The sequence below is a fragment of the Vulpes vulpes genome, chromosome 14, assembly GCF_048418805.1.
Source record: "Vulpes vulpes isolate BD-2025 chromosome 14, VulVul3, whole genome shotgun sequence".
NCBI classification, from domain to species: domain Eukaryota; kingdom Metazoa; phylum Chordata; class Mammalia; order Carnivora; family Canidae; genus Vulpes; species Vulpes vulpes.
The window spans coordinates 41,892,909-41,918,120 of record NC_132793.1 but is presented as its reverse complement, the minus strand read 5'-3'; the positions used below and the strand labels follow the sequence as shown (position 1 = coordinate 41,918,120).

The 25,212-nt window shown below is 37.2% G+C and overlaps 1 protein-coding gene across 1 annotated transcript in view; it reads right to left on the bottom strand.

Annotated features, from left to right (window-relative positions):
• PCSK2 (proprotein convertase subtilisin/kexin type 2) overlaps positions 1-25,212 on the bottom strand; it is a 250,780-nt gene that overhangs the window by 211,118 nt on the left and 14,450 nt on the right. The window contains exon 2 of the mRNA XM_026002379.2: positions 4,866-4,970. Within this exon, the coding sequence (XP_025858164.1) occupies positions 4,866-4,970 (105 nt within the window). The remainder of the gene's footprint in view (positions 1-4,865; positions 4,971-25,212) is intronic.

The following is a 25,212-nucleotide window of genomic DNA, read 5'->3' as shown; positions in this document are numbered from 1 at the left end:
TTTCTGAAAGATATCTTTAGATTGTGAATAAATTGCTATATTATTGCTGTGATCATCTCATGGGCTTCTTCAGATCATGCTTTCCATGTCATCGATGCTTAATCTTTCTGATCTGAATCTAGGTACAGCTCTATAAGATGTTCACAGTCATGGCTAAATTACTCCTTCTGAGTTAGATCTAAAAGCAATATTATATCATGTCAGAAAAGGACTCAGAGCAATTGCAAGCCATTCTCAGCTTCTGTCAACCACCTGAGTTTCAAGCAGGCTAATAAATTTATTTTTAAAAAACAATATCAGTTACTGTATTATTTAAATTCTAGGGACAAAGAAAGTCTGGTTCATTCATTATTCAGATTTTTGCCAACACATCACACCAATCTTGTCCAGTTAATTTTTAAAAAATGGGAAAAATTCTCATTTGTTCTGTTTGATGAAATTTCTGTAAAACTATCCAGTGATACTAACTTTTGTGGGGTTTTGCAGCACCGTAAAATCCCCACAGATGTGTTCAGAATGGACCCTTAAAAAATAGAACTAGGTCACTACTGGATCATGTGTCTACCATCTATGGTCATTAGACATCTGGATAAATTTGGATGAGGAAGAAGCTAGAAAGAAACAGCTTCTATATATAGAATGCAAGGAGACATCATCCATTCCTTGAGACAGGGAACTGAAAAGTTTTCAGCAAACTGATAGAGGGATTTCTGACTTGCAAAATTGAAAGATGACTTAAAAATGATTTCAAGGGATAATTATGTAGTCTAATAAATTGCTTTGAAAAGGGAATGTGTTTGTAATTGTCAAATCAAATATAACTTCTCTTGACAAATGAAGTTCAGGTTACTTGTTAAATTTTTTGGCTTCAGTGCAACTAATGTGTGTTGCTCATTGATGGAATTCTTCTTCATGTTTTTTAATGTATCTCATTTCAATGTTATGTCAGATATGCAAACATGGTTCAGCATAACTGTGAAACAAATATTGTCTTAAATCAATATAATCTCCACAGTTTTTCAGGTACTTGTGGAACTGTGGTGATTTGATATGTAGACTGTGGACTGCCATCAGGTTTGGCTTCAAAATTTGTTGACACTGCTCTTAGCTAAAGTTTAAAAAAAATCCCACAGATGTTTTGAGCTGGGGATATTGTTCTTAACATTGATGCTGAGAAGTCATTTTTAGTTTTATTATTTCATCCCAGCTTTGGATTTATTACCTCTTCACATTATTTTAGATATCCAAACTTTCCAAACACATTTGTTCTCACTGGGGTGGTTGTACCAGGACAATGAAAATGATCAGCAACACAGTGTATTGGACTTTTGAGATTAAAAAATCGTTCTTCGTGGGGTTTTCAGTGACTGGGCTTGAAAGTAATAGAATAACAACTGGTTTCCTCTACCCACAATTAAGAATATTTCTAAAGGAAGAGGTAAAGAGAAGGCTGTACTTCTGTTTCCTTAATGGAGCACATTTTAGAATAAAGATGAGAAAGACAAGAGCCTGACATGGGGCTTGATCCCACCACTCTCAGATCATGACCTGAGCCAAAATCAAGAGCTGATTGCTTAACCAACTGAGCCACTGAAGCAGCCCTGCTACACTTCTATTTACTTTTCTTTTTGCAGCCTGCGTGAATGTGTTTGGGAACCCAAAGATTGAAGTATCTTAACTCTTGCCCTTTTGTTTAAGATCTGTAGACCCACACGGCAAAATTCGTATATTGCTACTCTTGCACTGGTCATAGTCAATGCTTTTTGTTTAAGAACAGACACCCACCACCACCACCATGAGGATGTGGAGAAAAAGGAACCCTCATGCATGTTGGTGGGAATGCAAACTGGTACAGCCATTGTGAAAAACAGTATGGAGGTTCCTTAAAATTTAAAAATTGGACTACCCTACAATCCAGGAATTCCACTATTCTGTATCTACCCAAAGAATACGAAAACACAATGGGATGCCTGGGTGGCTCAATGGTTGAGCATCTGCCTTTGGCTCAGGGCATGATCTTGGAGTTCCAGGATCGGGTCCCACATCGGGCTCCCTGCATGGAGCCTGCTTCTCCCTCTGCCTGTGTCTCTGCCTCTTTCTGTGTGTCTCTCATGAATAAATAAATAAAATCTTAAAAAAAAAAGAATACGAAAACAATAATTTGAAAAGATATATGCATCCTTATGTTTATTGTGGCATTATTTACAATAGTCATATTATGGAAGTAGCCTAAGTGTCCATTGATAGATAAATGGATATAGATGTGGTGTGTATATATACACACACACTCACAATGGAATACTATTTGGGCATAAAAAGAATGAAATCTTGCCATTTGCAACAACATGGATGGAGCTAGAGAGTATAATGCTAAGTGAAATAAGTCAATCAAAGAAAGACAAGTGCTATACCATTTCACTCATATGTGGAATTTAAGAAACAAAACAAATGAATGAAGAAAAAAAGACAAACCAAAAAATAAACTCTCAACTATGGTGAATAGGTTATCAGAGAGAAGGTGGGTGGGGGTAAGGGTGAAATAGGTGATGGGGATTTAAGAGTACACTTAATGTGATGAGTAATGTGTAGATTTGTATACTGTACACCTGAAAACAATATAGCACTGTATTATTAATTAAACTGGAATAAAAAAGAGTAGTTGCCCCCATATTTTGCTATCAGCTGATGCCAAATCACAAGAATTATGCAGGAAAGATTCAGGGCTTAATCTAATATTTTAAAATGAGATGGTCATCATTAGCAGGTTTTTTTTTTCAAAGAATTACGAGATTTTGTGCTTTATTTCTTTACCTATAATGACTTGTTATTGACAACGGCCTTGACATTTACCCTTGAAAATGTCAGAAGAGGCACAGGAGATGTATGATCTTTAGTGTCCCTGCTATCTTCTACTGATCATGGGCAGGACAAATGTTTGTCACCACCATATAGAGGCAGCTCCCTACCAGAACCCTTCTAGTGGGCAGTGAGGAGAGAATGGATGCCCCTTTTGGTTAAAATAGACAATATTTTGAGGAGAAAGAAATGATTAGAATCACTAGTGCACAATCTTCTTTCTTATTACCTAACCCATCTTATTTTCTTCTCTTTTGGAAACATCACTCTAAAAACTTCAAGAATAAGCATTTCAAAGATCATTTCAAGCAAGTGAAAGAATAAGAAAATCTCCTAATGGGCCCAAGGAGTCTCTCTGATCCAAACTATGGCTTCTCAGTTTCATTGTTCCTCAGTTCTCTTTCCCAAGCATATCCTTCCTTCTGCCCCAGTTTCTTTTATGTTTTCCTCTCTGAATGATCTTGAGGCAACATTTTTAATCATGGAAGAAAAGAATCAAATAGGACTTTTAAGAAAATATATAAGTAAAAGGAATAACAATTGGAAATAAAGAGTAAGACATTGGGGCAGGGATGAAGTGCAGGGAAAACCAGTGCCACAATTCACCAGAGTGGTCTTTGTCTACTGCTATCCACTATAGGTGAAACACATAGGCTTTCTGTCCATTGGCTTACCAAGGGATTCCCTAAGCTCTGAATTGGTACAGCCAGGGCAAAGGCTGTTATGACACAGAAAAAAAGCTGTTCCCTTATCTAAGGGAATAACCTTATCTAAGATATATCCCTATCTAAGATAATGGTGCCAGTTTCTTCAACAGACCCTTTAAGAATGCCTGGTAAGGGTGGCAGCAGGCAGCTTGGATCTTACTGTGAAAGTAGATAAAGTGACTTCTCAGAGCAGAATTTCCACTCCAGGGAATAGGGGATCCCCTGGGTTGAAGAGTTAAAGGAAAATTGCCTGTGGCCTGTCAGTTGGTAGTGTGCTGGGGAGTCTGTTTCATCTGCATTTCTAATTAAAGCCCAAATTAAACCCAGTCAAATGTTCACATGAAAAGCCCCAAAAGAATGAGTTTCCAGATTCCATCAATTCAAAAAGAGTCTCATGTGTAAATCCCTAACTCAAATGTCTGACCCACTTTATATCCACTTTCCCCCAAGAGTTCTGGAGAAGAGGTTATACAGCTGTCAATGTTCAGAGAACAATTTGCCTGGATTATTAATTTCCCTTTTAGTGAACCGCATAAGAGAAATTATTCTACTCAGTTGAATGAGTCTGTAAATGTAGGGGGATGGCAGAAGTGATGTGATGAAGGAGAATTCAGGGATGACCAATGTTCCTATTCAGGAAAAGGAAATGCTTTGTGGCTAAAATAATAAGTTTGATTGTGAGAAAGATGAATTTACGCTTCCAGGGTGAGTAGGAAATGAGATCTAAGAACAAGGTAAAGATTGTAGGTTAAAAATGGAGGTCATGAACACCATCGAGGCATGGGGGTAAATTAGATGAGTGTGAAAAAATACAGTAGAGAAGAAAGGATGAGATGGTCTTGTGCCTGCAACCATGCATGGATACTTGAGAAGCCTACTGTTTGCCAATCACTCGATGGCCCAGTCATTTCTCCATGCCCAATATGGGGCACTGCAACCTCCTCAGAGCATGGGACTCACCAGCAGAAACCTTACATAAAATGATTCATTAAACAATTTGTTTTCTTTCCATCTATCACAGGCCACCAGAAGTCCAAACACAATAATGCAGGAGAAGATAGCCAGTAAAGGAGTGATATCTCTGTTTATTTCTCCCCTGCCCCACAGCTTATAAAAGATTTACTTATTATGCACAAAGCAGAGGAGTAGAGTGTCTCCAGGCCACTCTGCCAAGGGTCCGTTTTACCTATCACAAAATTGAGTGTCTTTACTTCAAAATTCCCAGCCCACCCTTTATGCATCCTCTCAGTGGGCTCAGTTGTGGCAGCAGAGGTTGGAAGGCAGGTATCCAGGGAAACTCACCCTGGGGTCTCTCTCCAGCTGCTGCTTGTGATGTAGGCTGCGTCTTCTCTTGGCTTTTGCAAGGCCATTGTGATAAAAGTGGTATAGGCCTTCAGTGAAGGGAAGCTGTGGAGAATCAAACAGAAATAAGACATAATTAGCTTCTGGGGTTGGCCCCAGGATAGGGAAACAAAAGCTGGGGCTGCATGCAAGGGTTCCATGGGCTGGGATGTTTGTAAGAAAACTGGCAACTTTCTATCAGACTTATACTTCAATTTCCCTCTCTTTGTACTTTCATTTTCTTTACTTTTTCTTATGTACTGCCCATTCACTTCCTCTCTTCAAATACCTTCTACCTTTTCCTTTATTTCTTCAGTTTCTACCCATTTAAAAAAACTCTTCCTCCATGGAGCATTCCCTTTATATTCACCCACACCAAGTTTTCCAATCTTTCCTCTTGAACTAGTATTTACATTCCATGTCTAGTTGCTCTAGAATTGTGTTGTGATCTACTTCTTTCTTCACAGCTGGATTATCTGTCCCATATCTTAGACTTTCTTTGTGACTCCTTGAGGCATTTCATCATATTGGGCATAAGGCAACCATATAAATCTACTAAGCAACTGTTAGGAGATAGCCAGATTTCCCTCTGTCTCCCTAAGGGTACTTGGGATTAGATATGGGTGTCAGAGCTAGTTGGAGAGGCCACAATAATGAGAGCTTGTCTGCTGCTTAGGGCCTGGCAGATGAGGAAGCTGAAGATTAGAGAATCTAAACAAATTATTTAAGTTCTTCCCAAATACAAGAATCTGAGGGAAAGGAGGACTATCACTTATCCTATGATAAAGCTGTGTTTGGTGGCTAAAAATGTATAAAGATGGATTAGTACCACAACAATAGCACAAAAAAGGGGAAAAGAAACAAAGCTATACTGGAGCACAGTTTTTGTATGCTTTTGAATTTAAGTTGGTATTAATATGTATAAGCTATTTATTGTTTAAGTTACTTATTGTAATCCCCAGTCATCCACCAAGAAAATAACTAAAAAGTATATAGTAAAATAAACAAGGTAATTAATAATGGTGCACTAAAATATTTAACACCAAAAGGTTATTATGAAAGAATAGAGGATAAAAGTTTATATGACATATAGAAAGCACATAGTAAAATGGCAAGTGTAAATTTCTTTTAAGTATTACGTTAAATGTAAATGGATTGGAAACTTCAATCAGAAGACAGATTTACAGAATGAATGAAAAAACCCCAACTATATGGTATTTATAAGATAAACACTTTAGATTCAAGTACATAAATAGGTTAAAGTAAAAAGATGTGAAAAGATATACTATAAAAACAGTAACCAAAGGAGAGGAAGACTTACTATGCATATACTACATATAATTGATTTTAACCAAAATTGTTACTATGGACAAAGAATGACATTTTGTGGTGATAAAAGGATTAATGCATCAAAAACACAGATAGATTTAGGTATATATGCATATAGCAACAAAGTCCCCAAACTCACACACAAAAATGACAAATCAAAGGGAGGAATAGATAATGCAGCAATCACAGTTGGATGCTTCAATAGCCCTTTTTCAATAATATGTAGAATAAGTATGAAGACCAAAAAGTAAACTGAACAAAACCAAAAAACAACTAAACTTAAGAAATATTCATATAATATTCTACCCAACTACAGCAGAATGCATAGTCTTCTCAAGTAACACATGGAACATTCTTCAAGATAGATCATATGTTAGGCCACAAATCAAACTTCAATAAATTTCAAAGTAATAAAATAACACAAAGTATGTTATCTGATCACAATCTCTAATTATATATATATATATTTTTAATCTCTAATTATATTAAAAATCAATAATAGATGAAAAAATTCAAAATCTGGAAAACAACATACTCCTAAATAATTAATGGGTCAAAGAAGAAATTACACTGACTATTCCAAAATATTTTTATATGAATGAAAACAAAAACACAGAATTTAAAAACTCTTGGGGTGCAGTTAAAGCAGTACTTAGAGGGAGATCCATAGCTGTAAGTGCCCATTGTGAAAGAAGAAAGACCTCAAATTAATAACCAAACTGGAAAAAGAAGAGCAAACTAAATCCAACAAAGCAGGATAGAATTTAGAAGATTCAAGTAGGAATAAATGAAATGAAAAATACAAAAATAATAGAGAAAATCAACAAAACCAAAAGTTATTCTTTGCAAAATTTGAGAAAATTGGCAAAACTAAAGAATATTGACCAAGAAAAAGACTCAAATGAATAAAACCAGTGATGAAGGAGGAGACATCACTACCAGCCTACAGAAATAAAAAATAATTAAGGGAATTCTATGAATAACTGTATGTCAACAAATTAGATGTTAGTGAAATAGACAAATTCCCAGAAAGACATAAATGTCTAAAAATTATTCAGAAGTAATAGAAAGTTCAAATAGATCTACAATAAATAAAGAGATTAGATTAATATTTTTCAAACTTCCTGTAAAATAAAACCAGGTCCAAGTAGTTTCACTAGTGAGTTCTACCAAATGTTTTACAGAACTTATACCAATTCTTCAGAAACTCTTCCAAAAAATGGAAGATGAAGGAACACTTCCCAAACTCATTCATCAGGGTTAATATTACCCTCATATGAGAACTAGACAGAGATATTATAAGAAAACTACAGACCACTATCCTTTACAAATATCAGCCCCTAAATCCTCATCAAAACACTAGCAAGCAGAATCTAGCAACATATACAAAGGATTTTATACCATGACCAAGTGAGATTTATCCTAGGATGCAAGGTTGTTTTAACAACTGAAAATCAGTTAATATAATAACAATATCACTAGAGGATAAAGGACAAAAACCACATGATCATCTCAATAAATGCTTTTTTTAAAAAAGATTGAGATGATCATTAAACAAATTCAATACTCTTTTATGTTAAAACATTCAAAAAACCAAAAATGAAAGGGAATTTCCTCAATATGATAAAATGTATCTATGAAAACAAAAAGCTAATATCATAATTTAACCCTGAAAGGCTGAATGCTTTCCTCTTACGAGACAAGCTTGTCTACTCCTGCCACTTATATTCAACAGTGTACTGGTGGTTCCAGTTAGGACAATCAGGCAAGAAATAGAAATAAAGCCATCCAGATTGGAAAGGAAGAAAAAAAAATCATCTGTTTCCAGGGGAAATAATCTTATACATAGAAATTTCTGAGATATCCACAAAAAACCTATTCAAATTAACAAATGGGTTCAGCGTGATTGCAAGATATAAAATTAACATACAAAAATCAATTATATTTCTATATGCTAGCAATGAGCAATCCAAGAACAGAATTAAGAAAAAAAATTCATTTACACTAACATCAAGTAAGTAAAATACTTGAGAATAAATTCAACAAAAGAAGTATAAGATTTGTACACTGAAAAGTACAAAACATCATTGAAAGAAATTAAAGAAGTTATAAATAAATAGAAAGACATCTCATGTTCATGGACTTTAAAATGGTAATGCTTCTCATTTTTGCTGATCCTAAAATTCTTATGGAAATGCAAAGGACCCCAAGAAGCCGAAGAAATCTCCAGAAAGAACAAGTTGGAAGACTCACACTTTCCCATTTCAAAACTTAAAACAAAGCTACAGTAATCAAAACAGCCTGGTATTGGTTTAAGGAGAGGCATATAGTTCAATGGTATAAAGTTGAGAGTCCAGAAATAATTTACAGTAATTTGTGGTTAATTGATTTTAACCTTGGTGCTATGAAAATTCAATGGAAAAAAAATAATCTTTTCAACAAGTCATGTTTGCAAACTGAGTAGCTACACAAAAAGAATGAATTTGGAACCGTATCTCACACCACATAAAAATTTTAACTCATTATTTATAGCCCTACATGTAAGAAGTGAAGCTCTGCAAATCTTAGAATAAAACTTAGGAGTAAATATTCATGACTTTAGGCTAGGAAATGACTTCTTAGATGTTAACCAAAAGTACAAAGGACAAAAATTTCCCCCCAAATCAGACTTCATTAAAATTAACAATGTTTGTGCTTCAAGGAAAATCATTAAGAAAATGCAAAGACAACCCACAGAATGAGATATTTTCAAATCATACCTAAGATAAAGTACTCATACAAAAATATGTTAAGAAACAAAGCCAAATAACTCAATTTAAAAATAGGCAAAAAATTTGGATAGTTATTTCTCCAAAAAAAGATACATAAATGACCAATAAACACATGAAAACTTGTTCAGCATCATTAGTCATCAGGGAAACATAAATCAAAACCACAATGAGATATCACTTCATACCCACTAGAAAAAACAAAAATAAAACCAAAAATTATAAAAACCAATAAGTGTTGGTGACAAAATGTGAAAGAATTTGAACCCCTGTACATTGCTTGTGTATAGAAAATGACCCAGCCACTTTGGAAAACGCTTTGGCAGTTACTCAAAATGTTAAACACAGATTTTCATTTGATCCAGGAATTCTAAACCTAGGTATATATCCAATAGAAATGAAAACACATGCCTACACAAAGACATGCACACAAATTTTCTTAGCAATATTATTCACAATAGATAAAAACTAGGAACAACCCAAATGTCCATTAACTGATGGATAAACAAAATGTGGTATGTAGATACAATGGAATATTATTTGGGAACAAAAAGGAAGGAAGCATTGTTATGTGCTACAACACGGATGACACTTAAAAACTAAAGGCTACATGAAAGAAGCCAGAGAAAAAAGGCCACATATTGTATCATTTCCTTTATATGAAATGTCCAGATCAAACACATAGAAATACGAACTAAATTAGTGCACATATTAGGGCTAAGAGGAGGCAGCAATACAGAGTGATTGATAATGGTACAGGGTTCCTTTTTGGGAGATCAAAATGTTTTAAAAGTAGACTATGGCAAGATATCACAACTTTTTGTATATATAAAAAATCACCAAATTGTACATTTTGAAAGGGCAAATTTTATGATTTGTGAATTATGTCTCAATAAAAATGTTATTTAAAAAGTCCTGTGATGAATTGCCTTGTAAATGTCACTATATGAATAGATGAGAGTTTTCTTAAAGGATATATCCCAGGAACTCAATAATTTAATTAGAGACTATGAACATTAGCATTTTGATAAATATCTACCAAAAGTTTTCCTATCAAATTGTATAAGAACAACCAAAGTAAGAATAAAAATATCCATTGTCCAATACTTTTAACAACACTGGACATTTTAATTCTTCCTATTTAATAAACAAAATATGTCATCTTATTTGGATTTCTTTAATTATTTTTAAAGTTTGAGTATCTTCTATGTTTATCAAATATTTTAATTCCTTCTCTTGGAATTGACTGTTTGTATCTTTTATGCATTTTGCTATTGCTTGTCATAAGCCAGGTACTATGTTTTGTGCTGGAGAGACAAAGACAAATATGACATGGAAATAGCTCTCAATCCACTAGGGAAGGCCAATTTACATACAGCAGCATAGAAATGGTAGTCTGTGATGGAATGATTTAAAAGCATGAGTTCTGGGGTGCCTTGGTTTAAATTCTCACTCTTCCACTCAACATGCCCTTGATGGCATGTTATTTCACCTTTCTGGGCCTCAATTTACTCACTTATAAATTAGGAGTGTCCCTTTCTCATGTTGTCCTGAGAATTAAGAGAGACAATGCATGGAAAGTTCTTGGAATAATGCCTCGAATGTAGTGGGCACTCAGTAAGTGTTAGCAAGTATTTTTTTATTGTTTGAGTACAGTGTGCTACAACACAGCTACGCACAAGGTGCCATTAGAACCCAAAGAAGAGATTATTTTAGTAAGAAGGATATCTGGAGAGTGTTTCATGAAATTCCTGGAGGAAGGGAAGATGTTCAGACAAATGGAATATTTCTCATTTTTATTAAAGCACATATTTTCCTAATGTTTCATTTTGAAGAGTGCGGTTATTTTTAAAACATAAAAGCAAGTTCTTTGACAGTCTTCTCATCAAGAGATGAAGTACATGATCCCAACTCTTGAATCTGGGGAATGTGACTGCTTTGATCAAAAGCAATGTGGGAGCCTGGGTGGCTCAGGGGTTGAGCATCTGACTTTGGCTCAGGGTATGATCCTGGGGTCGGGGGATGGAGTCCAGCATCGGGCTCCCTGCAAGGATCCTTCTTCTCCCTCTGCCTATGTCTCTGCCTCTCTCTCTCTCTCTATGTCATGAATAAATAAAATAAAATCTTTGGAAAAAAAAAAAAGGCGGGGTGAAAATGATGCCATGTGACTTTTGAGGCTGGGTCATAAGAGGCCATGTGACTTCTGCCTTGCTCTCCAGAACACTTTCTCTTAAAGTCCTGATCTGCCATTTAAGAAGTTCAACTACTCCTGGGCTGCCATGCTATGAGGAAGCCCAAAGCAACTTTGGGAACTTTGTAGAGTGCTTTGGTTGACAATCTTGGATGAATCAAGTCTCCAAGACACCCCATTTTGGGTGCTAAATATGTAAATGAGGAAGCTCTGGATGATCCCAGATTCTAGTCATTCTAGTCATCCTTCAGCCACTAAATCTTCCCAAATGAATTCCTATGTGGAATATCAACAAGCTATCTCCACCATGCCCTGCCTGAATTTCTGATCCCAATTCCGTGAACATAATAAAATGGTTGTTGCTTAGTACTACTACATTTTAGGTTGGTTTGTTACTCAACAATAGATAACAAAAAACAAACAGCTGGCTAAAAAGTGTTTTGTTTCCTCAGCATTCAGGACTGTACAAACTTGAAACTCTACACTATTAGTTTTGTCTGTTAATTGGTGATACCAGCCTGGAACAGCTCCATTAGGGTCCCTCAAGTGACCTTCCTGGCACAGTGGGGAGGGGGTCTTGGGGCCAGAGCAGCAGATACTGGATGAACTTCAAGGGCACAGCAAACTTGTCTAGGAGTCTGGTGTGTGAATGAAAATCTTACAGAATGCTGCAGCTTTTGTGATTTAGTTCCTCTTCATAAAAATCACATTCTCAAAAGAAAAAAAATCACATTCTCCAGGGCAAATTAAACATAAATACTTCACGTGCATTTTCCAGGCTCAGTGATTCTTGGATGTTTTCTTCTACTTAATCCCACTGATATACTCAGGGTAATGTCAAGATTTAACTTCAATAGTGAAGGTGGGTGGAGGATGGAAAAAGAAAGAAAATAGAAGTGTGCTGACCTTTTGCTTTCCAAAGACTTGTGGCTCTGATCACTGTCAGATGGTATGAACTTGGAGTTTTATTTTCTATTGTGGAGGGCATGATAAATATGTGAATTTGTCTAGAATTCTCAATGCTACAAAGGACTTTGGGGTTATTATCAAATACCAGTGAGCTTTGGAGGGTCATTGTTCTGGCTTTGTTTTACTGATTTTTAGAAATTAAATTTGAATGAAGGCAAAAGGAAAATTCTTCTTTACAATGGAATTCCAAATAATAAATGTAGAAAATTGGATTCTACCCTTTAGGAATAACTGTGGTTGGCAAGCATCACCGATGATACTAAACTTACTGGGTGAAATATAAAAATAAACAAAGAGAGAGTACCAGTGGAGAAAACTGACAGACATGATCTTAAAGAAGTGATCAAGGTAGCTTCACCAGAGATAAAATGTATCAAAGTGATGTGCCTCAAGATATGATGCACCAAGGAGACAACATCACTTATGTGATTGCATATCCTGGATTGAATCCCAGATCAGTAAAAAGGACATTAGTGGGAAAAATTTCAGTAAAGTCCATAGATTAATTAGTAATATTATATCAATTATTTTCCTGGCTTTGGTAATTGTGTTAATGGTTATATAAGCTGTTAGTTTGGGGAAGGCTGGATAAAGAGCATTCAGTAACTCTGTGAGCCATGTTTTTAAATTAATCTTTTTTGTGGTAAAATGCACATAATATAAATTTATCCATTTCACCATCTTAAGTGTACAGTTCAGCGGCTTTAGGTACATTCACATTGTTGTGCAACCATCACCACTGTCTATCTCCAGAACTTTTTCTACCTTGTAAAACTGAAATTCTATGTGCAATGAACAATAACTCCTTATTGTATCCTCCCTGCAGCCCCTAGTTATCATTGTTTTATTTTCTGTCTCTGTGGAATTCGATTATGCTAGATACCTCGTGTAAGTGGAATTAGGAAGTATTTGTGTTTTTGTGACTGGCTTATTTCACTCAGCACAATATTGTCCAGGTTCACTCCTGTGTGGCATGTGTCAGGATTTGCTTCCTTTTTAAAGGCTGAATATGTCTTTAATGTATGTTGAATATTGATGAATAGTCCGGTTGCTTCCACCTTTTGGCCACTGTGAATCATGCCGCTATGAACATGGGTGTACATGTGCTAGTTTTGCAAATTGGTCTAAGTCAAAAGTTGCATCCAATTTGAAATTTTAAAAATGTAAAAATATTTTAAAAATTAAATTTGAATGTCCTTAGGAGGACATTTAAGTCAGAGGCCCCACCATATCCTATTGTCATATACTGAGGTCATTTGAATGCTTATGTTACCTGAAGGAAATTGGATTGCACCCTGGCTTGGCTTAACAGCTTCTAAAATGAGAAAAGATTCTGGCTCAGGATGGGGCAGGGCTCTTGCAGTTGAGAAGGAGCTCCAGTCAGAAATTCAGGGTCTCCTGACTGGAAATCAGCACTATTCCCATCATAATGCTTCCACTGCAGCCTTGGTCTATGCCCCAGCCACCTTTGCAACCATGGCTATGAATCCAAGAGACTGTAGGCTGGAATTTCTAATGAAGACAAGTGTGACTTTAGGACAGCCTAGTTGGTGAGTGACATTCCCTCGGCTATGGACTTGAGACCCACAGCCTGGGATTCTAGGTTAAAGATGGAGCTAACAGGTCTCATGGAGCTGAAATTGGAAAGTGGCAATAAAAAGTAAACTGACCGATCACAGACCTAACAGAAGATTAGTCTGCCGGCATTTGCTATTTTTTGGTGTCCTTTTGCTTCTTGCTTTTGGGTTGTAGCGCCAAGATCTGCTGTCCTCTGAGCATCTAAAAAGGGCTATCTGAGGATATTAGTGTGCAAGCCATGAGGCCACCACAAGTAGAGAAAGACAAATGCTGTGTAACTTACAGTAGTATAAAGTTGTTGCCTACATAGGCCTTGATGATGTAAAGCTCATGCATTCCCCCATTTTTCCAGTAGAATTCTTATCTTATAAATAGAAAAGACATGTTAGCAATAGTCTTAGGACCCCAAACACTCACCTGAGTGTTTTTTTTTAAGATTTTATTTATTTATTCATGAGACACACACACACACACACACACACACACACACACAGAGGCAGAGACACAGGCAGAGGGAGAAGCAGGCCCCATGCAGGGAGCCCGACATGGGACTCGATCCCGGGACTCCAGGATCACACCCTGGGCTGAAGGCAGTGCTAAACCGCTGAGCCACCAAGGCTGCCCCTCACCTGAGTGTTCCAGTAAGAAACCTCTCATATACATTAGGACTTAGTGTAGTATATTTTCAAATGTTTTCTTCACTTATACACACACACACACACACACACACACACACTCTTTTTATACCATCACCTTTTTTTCTTAAGGCAAAATATGCTTGGCTCCAGAAAGAAGGAGAAAAACAAGTGAAAGAAGAATTCACAGCAAATTGTCAGCTTGAAAGTTCAGGCTAGGTGACAGTATAATAACGTTGCTAACTCAGACTTGCAGAGTTTTAAAAAATTCTCATTATGCCTCAAAGTTTTATGGATCCCAGCAACACTTCCTATTGCCTTTCCTCTTTCCCTCTTGCTTCCTTCCCTGCTAACCATTGCTCCAAGCAAAGCTTTTCTCTGAACCCACATATTCCCATTCCTCAATGGGAGGGCACCTCAGGGAGCTGGCAGTCAATTGGCAACCAATCAAAAGGCATGTGAAATCCTCACAGAGTCCACTGCCTGCTTCCTTTGGACCAGAGTTTTTTCCACTTATACAATCCATGGATGTTCCAGGAGAGCTGTAAGCCTGGCCTCCACCCCAAATTTTGTGCTTCTATGTATTTGCTTGTTCTCAGAAGTGCCCACAGCTTCTTAGAGATTCTCGAGTGGGTCCAGAGCCTCCAGTCAGTGAATACTGTCTAGTTTAGGCATATTATATTATTTGCCTACTTTTTTTTGCATTTCTTCATTGTACTGATTTTCATGATGCTCAGTCAGGCTAAGTTGGGAGTCTAGTTTGGTAGAACATTGGATGTCTTACAATTTTGTTATCAAGAAGAGCTGCTATCAAAAGGTTTAAGGAATAAAAACTGGGAAGCAATATATCAAGGACTGAAACCAACTCAGCTGATAATTGCTTATCAATTCATTTTGGGAACTTCATTTTATAGACAGATCTAGCCTCTGCATTATGCTGACATTTCCTTGAGACCATTCTTGATTTCTCTGTGTATTGAATACTTGGTCTCATGGGAATGCAGTTATCTCTGGGAGGGCGAACTCCCTAAACCATGGCTAGCCAAATGCCGTGTTTCAGATTTGCTGAGGAATGGGAGTTTCTGGGGCCAGAAAGGAAGAGAAGAGTAGTAAGAGAGGCAAAAAAGGAGAGAGCAAAGGCCTAGATCTGCCTGTATTGCAATCATGCCTGAACAATCTCTTGTATGTAGGTTGTAAATGCTCACTTGCAACTTTCTCTCAACCAAAAGCTCTTCTCTTCAAAGTCTGGACCTAGGATCATACTTCTAAGCTATTTAAATCCTCTCACTTCTTCCTGTTTTACTTTGGAAAGAGAGATGGACAAAAAGTGGATCTGGAGAACAACAGGTAAAGACCACCTTTGTTCTGCAAAAGATTCTTCCTTCGTCTCATGCCTCCCTCCGACCACTGTTAGCTGCCTCTGCTGGCAGGCTCTCAGGTGATTCACAAAGAAGCTCAAAGAGTATGATCAGTGGCCAAGGATTGGAGAGACAGGCAAACCTGTGGAGGGAGGCTGCCATTCCGATGGCTGAGGGGCCCCGGGGGTCCTTATTAAAGTTCTTTAGCATTGCAGGAAACTTCTCGGTCACTTAGGGTTCGGTCATGTATCACCATGATAATATGTGTTACAAAGCACCACAAATCTTAGTAGCTTAAACAGCAACCGTCTATTTGGCTCCCAATTTCCTGGGTCAACAGTTTAGGCTCATTGAGTGGTAGTTCAGGTCTTGACTGGGCTATTTCACGCACATGTAGTCAATTGTAGTTTGTGTAGTTGGCTCTGCTTCTAAGTACTGATTGGCTGTTAGCGGGGCACCTCAGTTCTCCTACACCCAGTTTCTCATCTTCCAGAAGCCTTGCCCAGGCTTGTTCTGATGGATGAGCAGAGTTCCAAAGGTAAGTACAACAGTACAAAAAACTCAATAGGAATGTGTGAGGCCTTTGGAGTCCCAGGCTTAGAACTGGAACACCAGCACTTTTACCATACTCTTTTGGCCAAAACAAGTCAGAAGCTAGCCCACCATCAAAATATGATTTAAAAATTCCAGCACAAATATAGGAAGGCCAATAATTGGGCCATCAATAAAATCAATGTCCCATACTCAGAACACACCAGAAGGCCCACCCTGAAGATGCTTCATGAACCAGTTAATGTTTTGGGACATTCCAACAGCCATCTCTGCTAGAAGGCAAGGCATGAATGCCAAGAGTTTTGAATCTGTGAGACGGGATAATTGACACACACAGGGAGTCATCTTCAAACCGCAAAACAGGATGTTGCCAGTCCCCAGCAGAAAACAGCTCAAAGAAAAGATCCATTTGTAAATTCACCTTGCCACCTATGCCAGGCTCTTCAAAAACATTACCTTATTTTCTGATTGAAGCAGTCCTGTAAGGTGGGTGTTATTATTTCTATTTTAAGTATGAGGAGACGGAAGTGCAGAGAAGTTCATTTAAACCCAGGTCTGGCTGACTTTGAAGCCCATGCTCTTTCTCCTATTTTTCACTCTCCCTCAAATTTCTTATCAAGTCAAAGGACTTGTCTTTCTTTAGGCCAAGGAGAGGATGGATTCTGCACGTTACTGATACCTGCCCAGAGACCATTACTGGTTTACCTGGATTGTTTGCAAGGTAAGCTGATCTCAACAAGAATTCTGAGGCTTATGAACAAATAGATAAATTGGAATGTCATCTTTAGGGCAAAGGAAAGGAAAAGCATATTTTCCAGCATGATTTTATTTTTTAATCAAAACAACAAAAGAGTCAATTCCTTTAACCTGATACGCTGATTAAATATGTATTCCCATCATGAAATAGAAAAAACTTTTTTTAAAGCAGGCTTCTGTATCAGTTATGAAGTCATAACCACCATCCAGGGTAAGGGTAAGGATTGACAGCCTGAGATAATGAGGGAACAGACCATACTCCTCAGGCTCACATTGGACTACACCCCCTCCATGGGTTGGACAGGAACCAACCAATTTCCACAATACAGAGAGGGGGTGCCTTTTATTCAAACATTTTCTGGAGAACACCCTCCATTTACTAGTCCATTCTTTTTTTTTTTTTTTTTTACTAGCCCATTCTTTTTTTTTTTTTTTTTTAATTTTTATTTATTTATGATAGTCACAGAGAGAGAGAGAGAGGCAGAGACACAGGCAGAGGGAGAAGCAGGCTCCACGCACCGGGAGCCCGACGTGGGACTCGATCCCGGGTCTCCAGGATCGCGCCCTGGGCCAAAGGCAGGCGCCAAACCGCTGCGCCACCCAGGGATCCCTTACTAGCCCATTCTTAAACCAGGAACCCTGAGCATTTTTTGATCCATACTTTTCAGATTAGACCTTTACATTTTCATTTTTACACTTGTGATTTACTATCAAAGGCTGGTAGTGCCTAATAACTCTAAGTGCTCTGATCATCTGTCTTATCTTGTTCTCATTGTCAGCCAACTGAATATCCTCAGTCAGTCCCAACAGAGCAATTTCAACCTGTAGCCAAGTGGTCTGTGCACAGTAAGGACACTTCTTCCCTATGGGAAGATTCATACACAAGGCTGGTTTTGTATGGAATATTAGGGATCAGAAGAATCTTAAGCTTAAAAAAAATCAAATTACAGACACATTGCCTAAATCTTCATCTTTTAAAATTATCCTGGTGTGCCAAAAGAACACTCTCCCTGGAGACAGTCTTGGGGACAACTGTAAGCTCCATGAGGACAATCCTTGTTTTGCTTCCAAGTATCTGGTATACAGTGTGTGTTCATAAATATTTGTTGAATGAATTAAAAAATCAGGAAGTGCTAGACTGAGGTTGGGAGGAGTTGTTAAGTAGCTGCATGCCTCAATGTAGGTGACTATCTCTGGGTATGGCATTCTTTGGGCACTAGTAAAACATTTAATGCTTTTATAAGCAAGCAGGAAATACAAGTATTTGAGACAATAAGGAGCAGTGAGGCTTATAGTAAATTAGGGAGTACATGCCTTCCTTAGGACAAAAAGATTGAAAGAACTATGGTGGCCAAAGAAAATCCATTTTATGAGTCAATGAGTGATTCATATTGTACCTTGTATCCCTGAACAGTCTAGAACTCTAGTAAGTCTTGGCAAAAGGTACAGCTTAAGAGGGTTCGAACTCATAGAAACTTGTGAGATTGAACTGAGATAGGAATACCCTCAGGTGTTCTAGCAGGTAAAAAATCCAGTTGATTACAGACATGACTGAGACTATCTGTTATTTTTGTCTGTAGTTGGGCACAAGCTCTCTGCAACAGTTATGGCAAACAAGAGAGATTAATCTCTCCAGAGCATCAGCTCCTTGCAGCTATCTCAAAATGACAAAGAAGAAGGGGTGAAAAGTGGTCACCTGAGTTGCGAATTCACTTGATGGTTTCCTCACAAGCAAGCTGTTTTTTTTTTTTTCAAAACCTGGAATAACCCAGAAGAAGGCTGCACTTGGCCAAGTCAATATTAGATGTGATTTCTTAATGAAGTTCACTGGTGCCACATTAAATTCCACATAGATAATAAGGCTGGAGAAAAGGAATTCATGTTTGACATACATTAGTTTGTGTATCTGAGAGCGGTCTCAGTCTCACTGGGATAAAGCTGCAGAGAGCACAGAAAAGGTTGTGAAGAAAGAAAGGAGGTTTATAGGGAAGAAAGATGATTGTATTTTCAAGGAGTAAATAGCTATAAAAATGATGCTGCATCGTCTTCACTGCTGCAGAAAGACCCTCACAATATATTGCTTTTGGAAAAACGAAACAGTGTGTGCAGGTAAAATTACTACTTAGAAAGATGTTCGGCTAATATCCACTTAAATGTTAATAACAGGTGGCAAAATTTGGGATGATTAAAATTTTATTTGGTTTTCCTCTTTATTATTTTCTACAATGACCTTTGTAGACTTAAAATTGACACATATAATAAAGGTAATTTCATTTGTAAAATAAAAGCAACTGTACTTCATAGTATCCCAGCATTTTCATATGGAAATGGCCCAATAAAGTACCTAGCACCTGGTTTGTGGTTGTAAGAGGTTGTAAGGCACCTGAATTCCTCTTAGGGAGTGAATTGTCTTTATCTGGAAGAATCCTATGATGATTGGTAGGGTCCTGAGGCCATGGGTGCCTAGGGAACAAAAAGATCTGCTCTGCCTGAGAATAATTTGTCTTCATCCATGAGAGGAAGGAATGATAAGGAAACCAAGGGACAGGAAAAAGAAAGGAGAGACAAGCCAGTTAGAGGTATGAGGGCTGGCATGACACTGGGCAAAGGGGCCACTGGTCAAATCCCAATGGCGAGATGACCAAAAGATGTCTCAAAACATGCCTGGTGCTTACTTTAAAGTCGTTTATATTTTGCAACACAAATCCCCTCTTTGGATCCCTGACATCTTTAGTAAAAATACATTATAGTTACAAATGCCTTGGGTGAGTGGTTAGGGCCAGGTAGGTGTGGGAAAATCAAGGCTGAGGCTGAATTTCACACCTGTTAGCATAATGAAGAATAAAGATGGCATGTGTGGGATGAAGACATAATTTGTTAACTAGAAAGTTTTACTGGGAGCAAAAAATGGATCCAGAAGTGAAATGGGGATCTAGCTTCCACCCTTAGAATTTACAGGAATGTTGATAAGAGCTTAGGACTTCTATAGGTCACATAATTATGGGGTGGGGCTTGAGTGAATCTTATCTAGATACTAATGTCCAGGCATTTCTAGTGGACATCTGGATTATATAGATAAGAAAAGTGAGTTTCAGAAAGTTAAACAACTGGTCAGGGTCATATTGCTTTATAGTGGCAGAGATTGGATTAAACCTCTTGGTAATTGAGAAAATTAAACTCTCTCAGTTTTGTAGAAGGAGAGATTTGAATGTTAGTTTTGAGTTAATATATGTCTTTTGGGGTAATTTCTTAGTTTTGAGATAATTTCAAACTCACAGAAAAGTTCCAGGAATAGGGCAAAAAGAATGTTCATAGAACTTTTACCCAGAGTCCTCCATCATTAACATTTACTGTGTTTTCTTTATCATTTTTCTACATATACATATTAATTTTGTTGAATTTCCTGAGTGTAATTTGTAGACATTATTTGTTTCCTAAGAACAAGGCAGTACAAGTATCATAATCAGAAAACTAACACTGATATATTATTTTCTAGTTTGCAGACATCATTTATAGCTGCCAATTGTCTTAATATTTGTGGTTAAGAAAAAAATCTGACCCAAAGTTCAATACAGGATCACTTGGTGCGTGTAGCTTCCAATTCTCTTAACCTGGAAATATTTCTTAGATTGCCTGTCTTTGTCTTTCATGACCTTTTGATGAGTACAGGCCAATTATTTTGTATAATGCCATTCAGTTGGGAATTGTACAATGTCTCTTTTTTTTTTTTTAGATTTTATTTATTTATTTGAGAGAGAGAGAAAGAGCATGAGCTGGGGGAGGGTCAAAGAGAGAGAGGGAGTAGATTCCCCGCAGAGCATAGAGCCCAAGGTGGGCCATGCAGGACCCTGAAATCATGACCTAAGTGGAAGTCAGAGACTTAACTGACTGAGCCACCCAGGTGCCCCTGTCCAATGTTTTCTTATTATTAGATTGAAGTTATGCATTTTGGCAGGGATATCACACACATCATAGTGTGTGGTCTTGATGCAAGGTATACAGTCTTTTAAATGCAATTACTTTAAGTTCAGATGAACTATTCTGATCTCACTCACATAATAGTGAATTTACAGACTGAGCCCAAGATACATTTCTGGGCACATTCAGTGCTACTTGCTCACATATTTCTGAACATCCAAGTGTAAGGGTACTGAATAAGTTAAAAACAAAGCCTATACTGACAATGAGAAAGTAGACTTTGAAATAAAAGCACTACCATTTCCATTAGCACCCCCCCCCCCCAATGAAGTACTTAGATATAAATCTAACAAAACACGTGCAGGATATGTTTAGGAAGACTCAAAACTCTGATCAATGACATTAAGGAAGTAAATAAATGGAGAGATAGTCCACGTTCCTAGGTAGCAAGACTTAATATTGTTACGATGTAAGTTTTTGATCTATAGATTCAATTCAATCTCAATGAAAATCCCAGTAATTTGTTTTGTGGATATTGACAAATTGATTCCTAAGGTTATATATAGAAGCAAGAAACCTGTAATTGGCAACGCAATATTGAATGAGAGAACAAAGTTGGAGGACTGACAGACACTATCTGACTTCAAGATTTACTATAAAGCTACATTAATTGAAGCAGTATGGAATTCGTGGAAGAATAGACTAATTGATCAATAAGACAGAATAGAGAGCCCAGAAATAGGCCTGCATAGATATAGTCAACTGGTCTTTGACAGAGGAACAAAGGTGTTACAATGCAATAAAGATAGTTTCTTTAACAACCGATGCTGGAATGACTGAACATCCACATGTAAAATAAATAAAATAAAATAAAATAAAATAAAATAAAATAAAATAAAATAAAATAAAATCTAGTCACAGGCCTTACATCCTTCACAAAAATTAACTCAAAATGGATCATAGACCTGAATGTAAACTACAAAACTATAAAACTCCTAGAAAATAGCATAGCATAAAATCTAGATTACCTGAAGGCTTTTTAGATAATATACCATCTATGAAAGAAATAATTGATAAGCTGGACTTCATTAAAATTAACTCCTGCTTTATAAAAAGACAATATTAAGCGCATTAGAAGACAAGCCACAGGCTAGGAGAAGATATTTGCAAAAGACACATAAAGGACCATTATCCAAAATAAACAAAGAACGCTTAAAATTCAACAATCCAGAATACAAACAACCCAGCTAAAAGATTGGCCAAAGATCTTAACAGATACCTCACCAATGAAGACATGCCAATGAAGGCAAATACGCATATGAAAAGAGTCCACATCATGTATCAGAAGGAATTGCAAATTAAAACAATAATAAGATAGCACTACATATTTATCAGAATGGCCAAAATCTGGAACACTGACAACACCAAGTGTTAGTGGGAAGATGGAGCAACAGGAACTCTCTTCACTGCTGGTGGGAATGCAAGATAATACAGCCACTTTGAAAGACAGTTTGGCAGCTTGCTATAAAACTAAACATATGCTTACCATGCATTTGAGTAATGGCACTCTTTGGTATTTACTCAAAGAAGGTGAAAACTCAGGTTTACACAAAAAGCTGCACATGTATGTTTATGGCAGCTTTCTTCATAATTGCTAATACTTGGAAGCAACCAAAATGTCCCTTGGTAGATGAATGGGTAAACTGTGCTACACCCAGATAATGGGATATTATTCAGTGCTAAAAAAGAAAAAGGAGCTATCAAGCCATAAAAAGACATGGAGGAAACTTAAGTGCATATTATTAAGTGAAAGAAGCTGATCTGAAAAGGCTACACACTGTATGATTCCAATTCTCTGATATTCTTGAAAAGGCAAAACTATGCAGACAATAAGACAGTGTTTTCCATGAGGAGGCAAGTGAATGAACAGAGAACAGATGATTTGGGGGGCAGTCAAAATAGTTTGCATGATAGTATAATGAGGGATATATGTCATTGTACTGTTTCTCAAACCAATAGAATTTACAGCACAAGGAGTAAGCCCTAAGGTAAACTGAATTTCAGTGATTATGATGTGTCAGTGTAGGTTCATCCTTGGTAAAAAAAAAAAAAAAAAAAAAAAAAAAAAAAAAATTTACCATTCTGGTGAGTGCTGTTGATGATAAAGGAGGATATGCATGTGGAGGGGGGCAAGGTATATAAGAAATCTTTGCACATCTTAATTTTGTTTTAAACTTAAAATATCTTCAAAAAAGGTAGTCTAAGTCTCTCTTTTTATTTAATCTTCTTGCTAGGAAGCAACATGTTGGGAATGGAATATAAAGTATGTGGCTTTTATTTTTTTTATTTTCAATTATTACTTTTATTTCTTTTCATCATTTTTTTTAAATCTTGGAGAGCATTTAAATCTTGGTTGGGCAGTGAAGAGAATAGGGATAAGGAGTTGGACATTTTGAATAAACAAGATGATGCCAAACTATAAAAGAATCTAATCACTGAAAGCATTGAGTAAGAAGCTATTCCATTCTTAGCAGAAAGGCATATGGAGGCACAGAAAGTGATATGCTATCTTATAAAAATCAATCAATGAGAAACAGTGCAAGACAATTTCATACGGAAGGCAAACAAGCCACATTATTTAGATGAATAAAGTAAATATGATTTCACTAGAGGAGTGGAAGTCTTGACAGCTTCTTTGAACAGCTGCCGTTCATGCAGCAGAGAAGCCTGCCTAATTGTTTATATGTATCTTCAGCTCCTCTGTCAACAAGAGGAGGCCTGTGGAGTAAGGATATAATTTCTTTGTATAACCAGATGTGACAGAGAATATTATTCAGCCTCAGCTTATCAGGGCATGTTATAAGTTTAGCCTGGTCTGAGAAGGTCCTTTGTGTATAGAATAACAGTTTTCCACATCCCCAACTTATAAAATAGGTATTTGTTAAAGCTGGTTGGAGTCATCAGATCAGGTGAAGTCTTACAGACTGGAGTGGAGAACTTATAACATGCTTTCGTTTCCACATAAATCTAAATATATCACCTTTCTGTCTGTAGAATCCATCCCTTTCAATGTGCTTATCTCTGTAGGACTCCATAAAAACCTGTTAATAAAATATGAGTGTATGGATGGGTGTTCCTTTGGAATTAGCTGTTTCCGAGAGAGGAATTAGCTATTTGAGGGGAGGTTGGATGTGAGAGTGGAGACATTGACCTCAAGTCATAGCACTCAGGATACCTTGCACATTTCTAAGCCACTCCTGAGCATTTGTCTCCATGGACAGCACTCAACTCTCTCCTGTAATTCTAGGAGCCATTCTTCCCTACTACCAGGAGTGCAGTAGTGCAAAACAGCTTGCATTGTACATGATTGTTTGCTATATTGAGCAAACAGTCCACAGTGGGATTCAAATTATGATTTACTCCCAAGAACTAAACAACTAATTTTTTTTTAAACAACTAATTTATATCAAGTTTAAAACGATAACCAGGTGGTGAGACAGGTAGAGTACCTGATTCTCCGCCTCACTCACAATTTCTTTCCAGCCTCAGACAAAATTTCCATACACTATTTCAGAAATGAAAATTTAAGAACATGCACTATTCCTTTGGCATATCAGGGAATAATCTACCTGTCAGATCTGCTGGGATGAAAGTGATACACTACTGTCCTGGCTTTCCTTTTTAGCTCCCAAGCTAGAAGGTCTGCTTTAGATTCACGTATTTATATGTCAAGGAAAGAAGTATGATGTATTTAATCATTTTGTTTTTAGCTGGAATAAATTTCATGGACAGAACTGGCTGCCTCTATCAGCCATTTATTGTGGCTTCAAAGACTTTAGTATTAAGACTTTAGTATTCTTGAGGTCATCAGCCAGTGGCAATGGAATCAAAGATATGTAACTTGACTCCCTAGTAGCATCATCTGTTAAAAGGGTTGGTGCTACCTGCTTCCAGGGCATGAATGATTCCATAGGACAGAGGAACCAGGGCCCCTCCAACTCACTGTTAGCTCAACTTGTTTTCCTTGGCTTTCCTGTATATGGCAGTCTGCTATACTTTCCAAGTATTCTTCAGTGCTCCCTTCCACCTATCGACAAAAGCTAAACTCCCCTGTATGGTGTGAGTGACCCCTCATAAACTGACCCCACTCCACTTCTTTGGCTTCTTCCTCAGTCTCTCTCAGCATCTAGCCAGACAAAACTACTAGCAATCCTTCCACAATCCTGGTGTGTTCTGTTGCATATCCTATGCCCT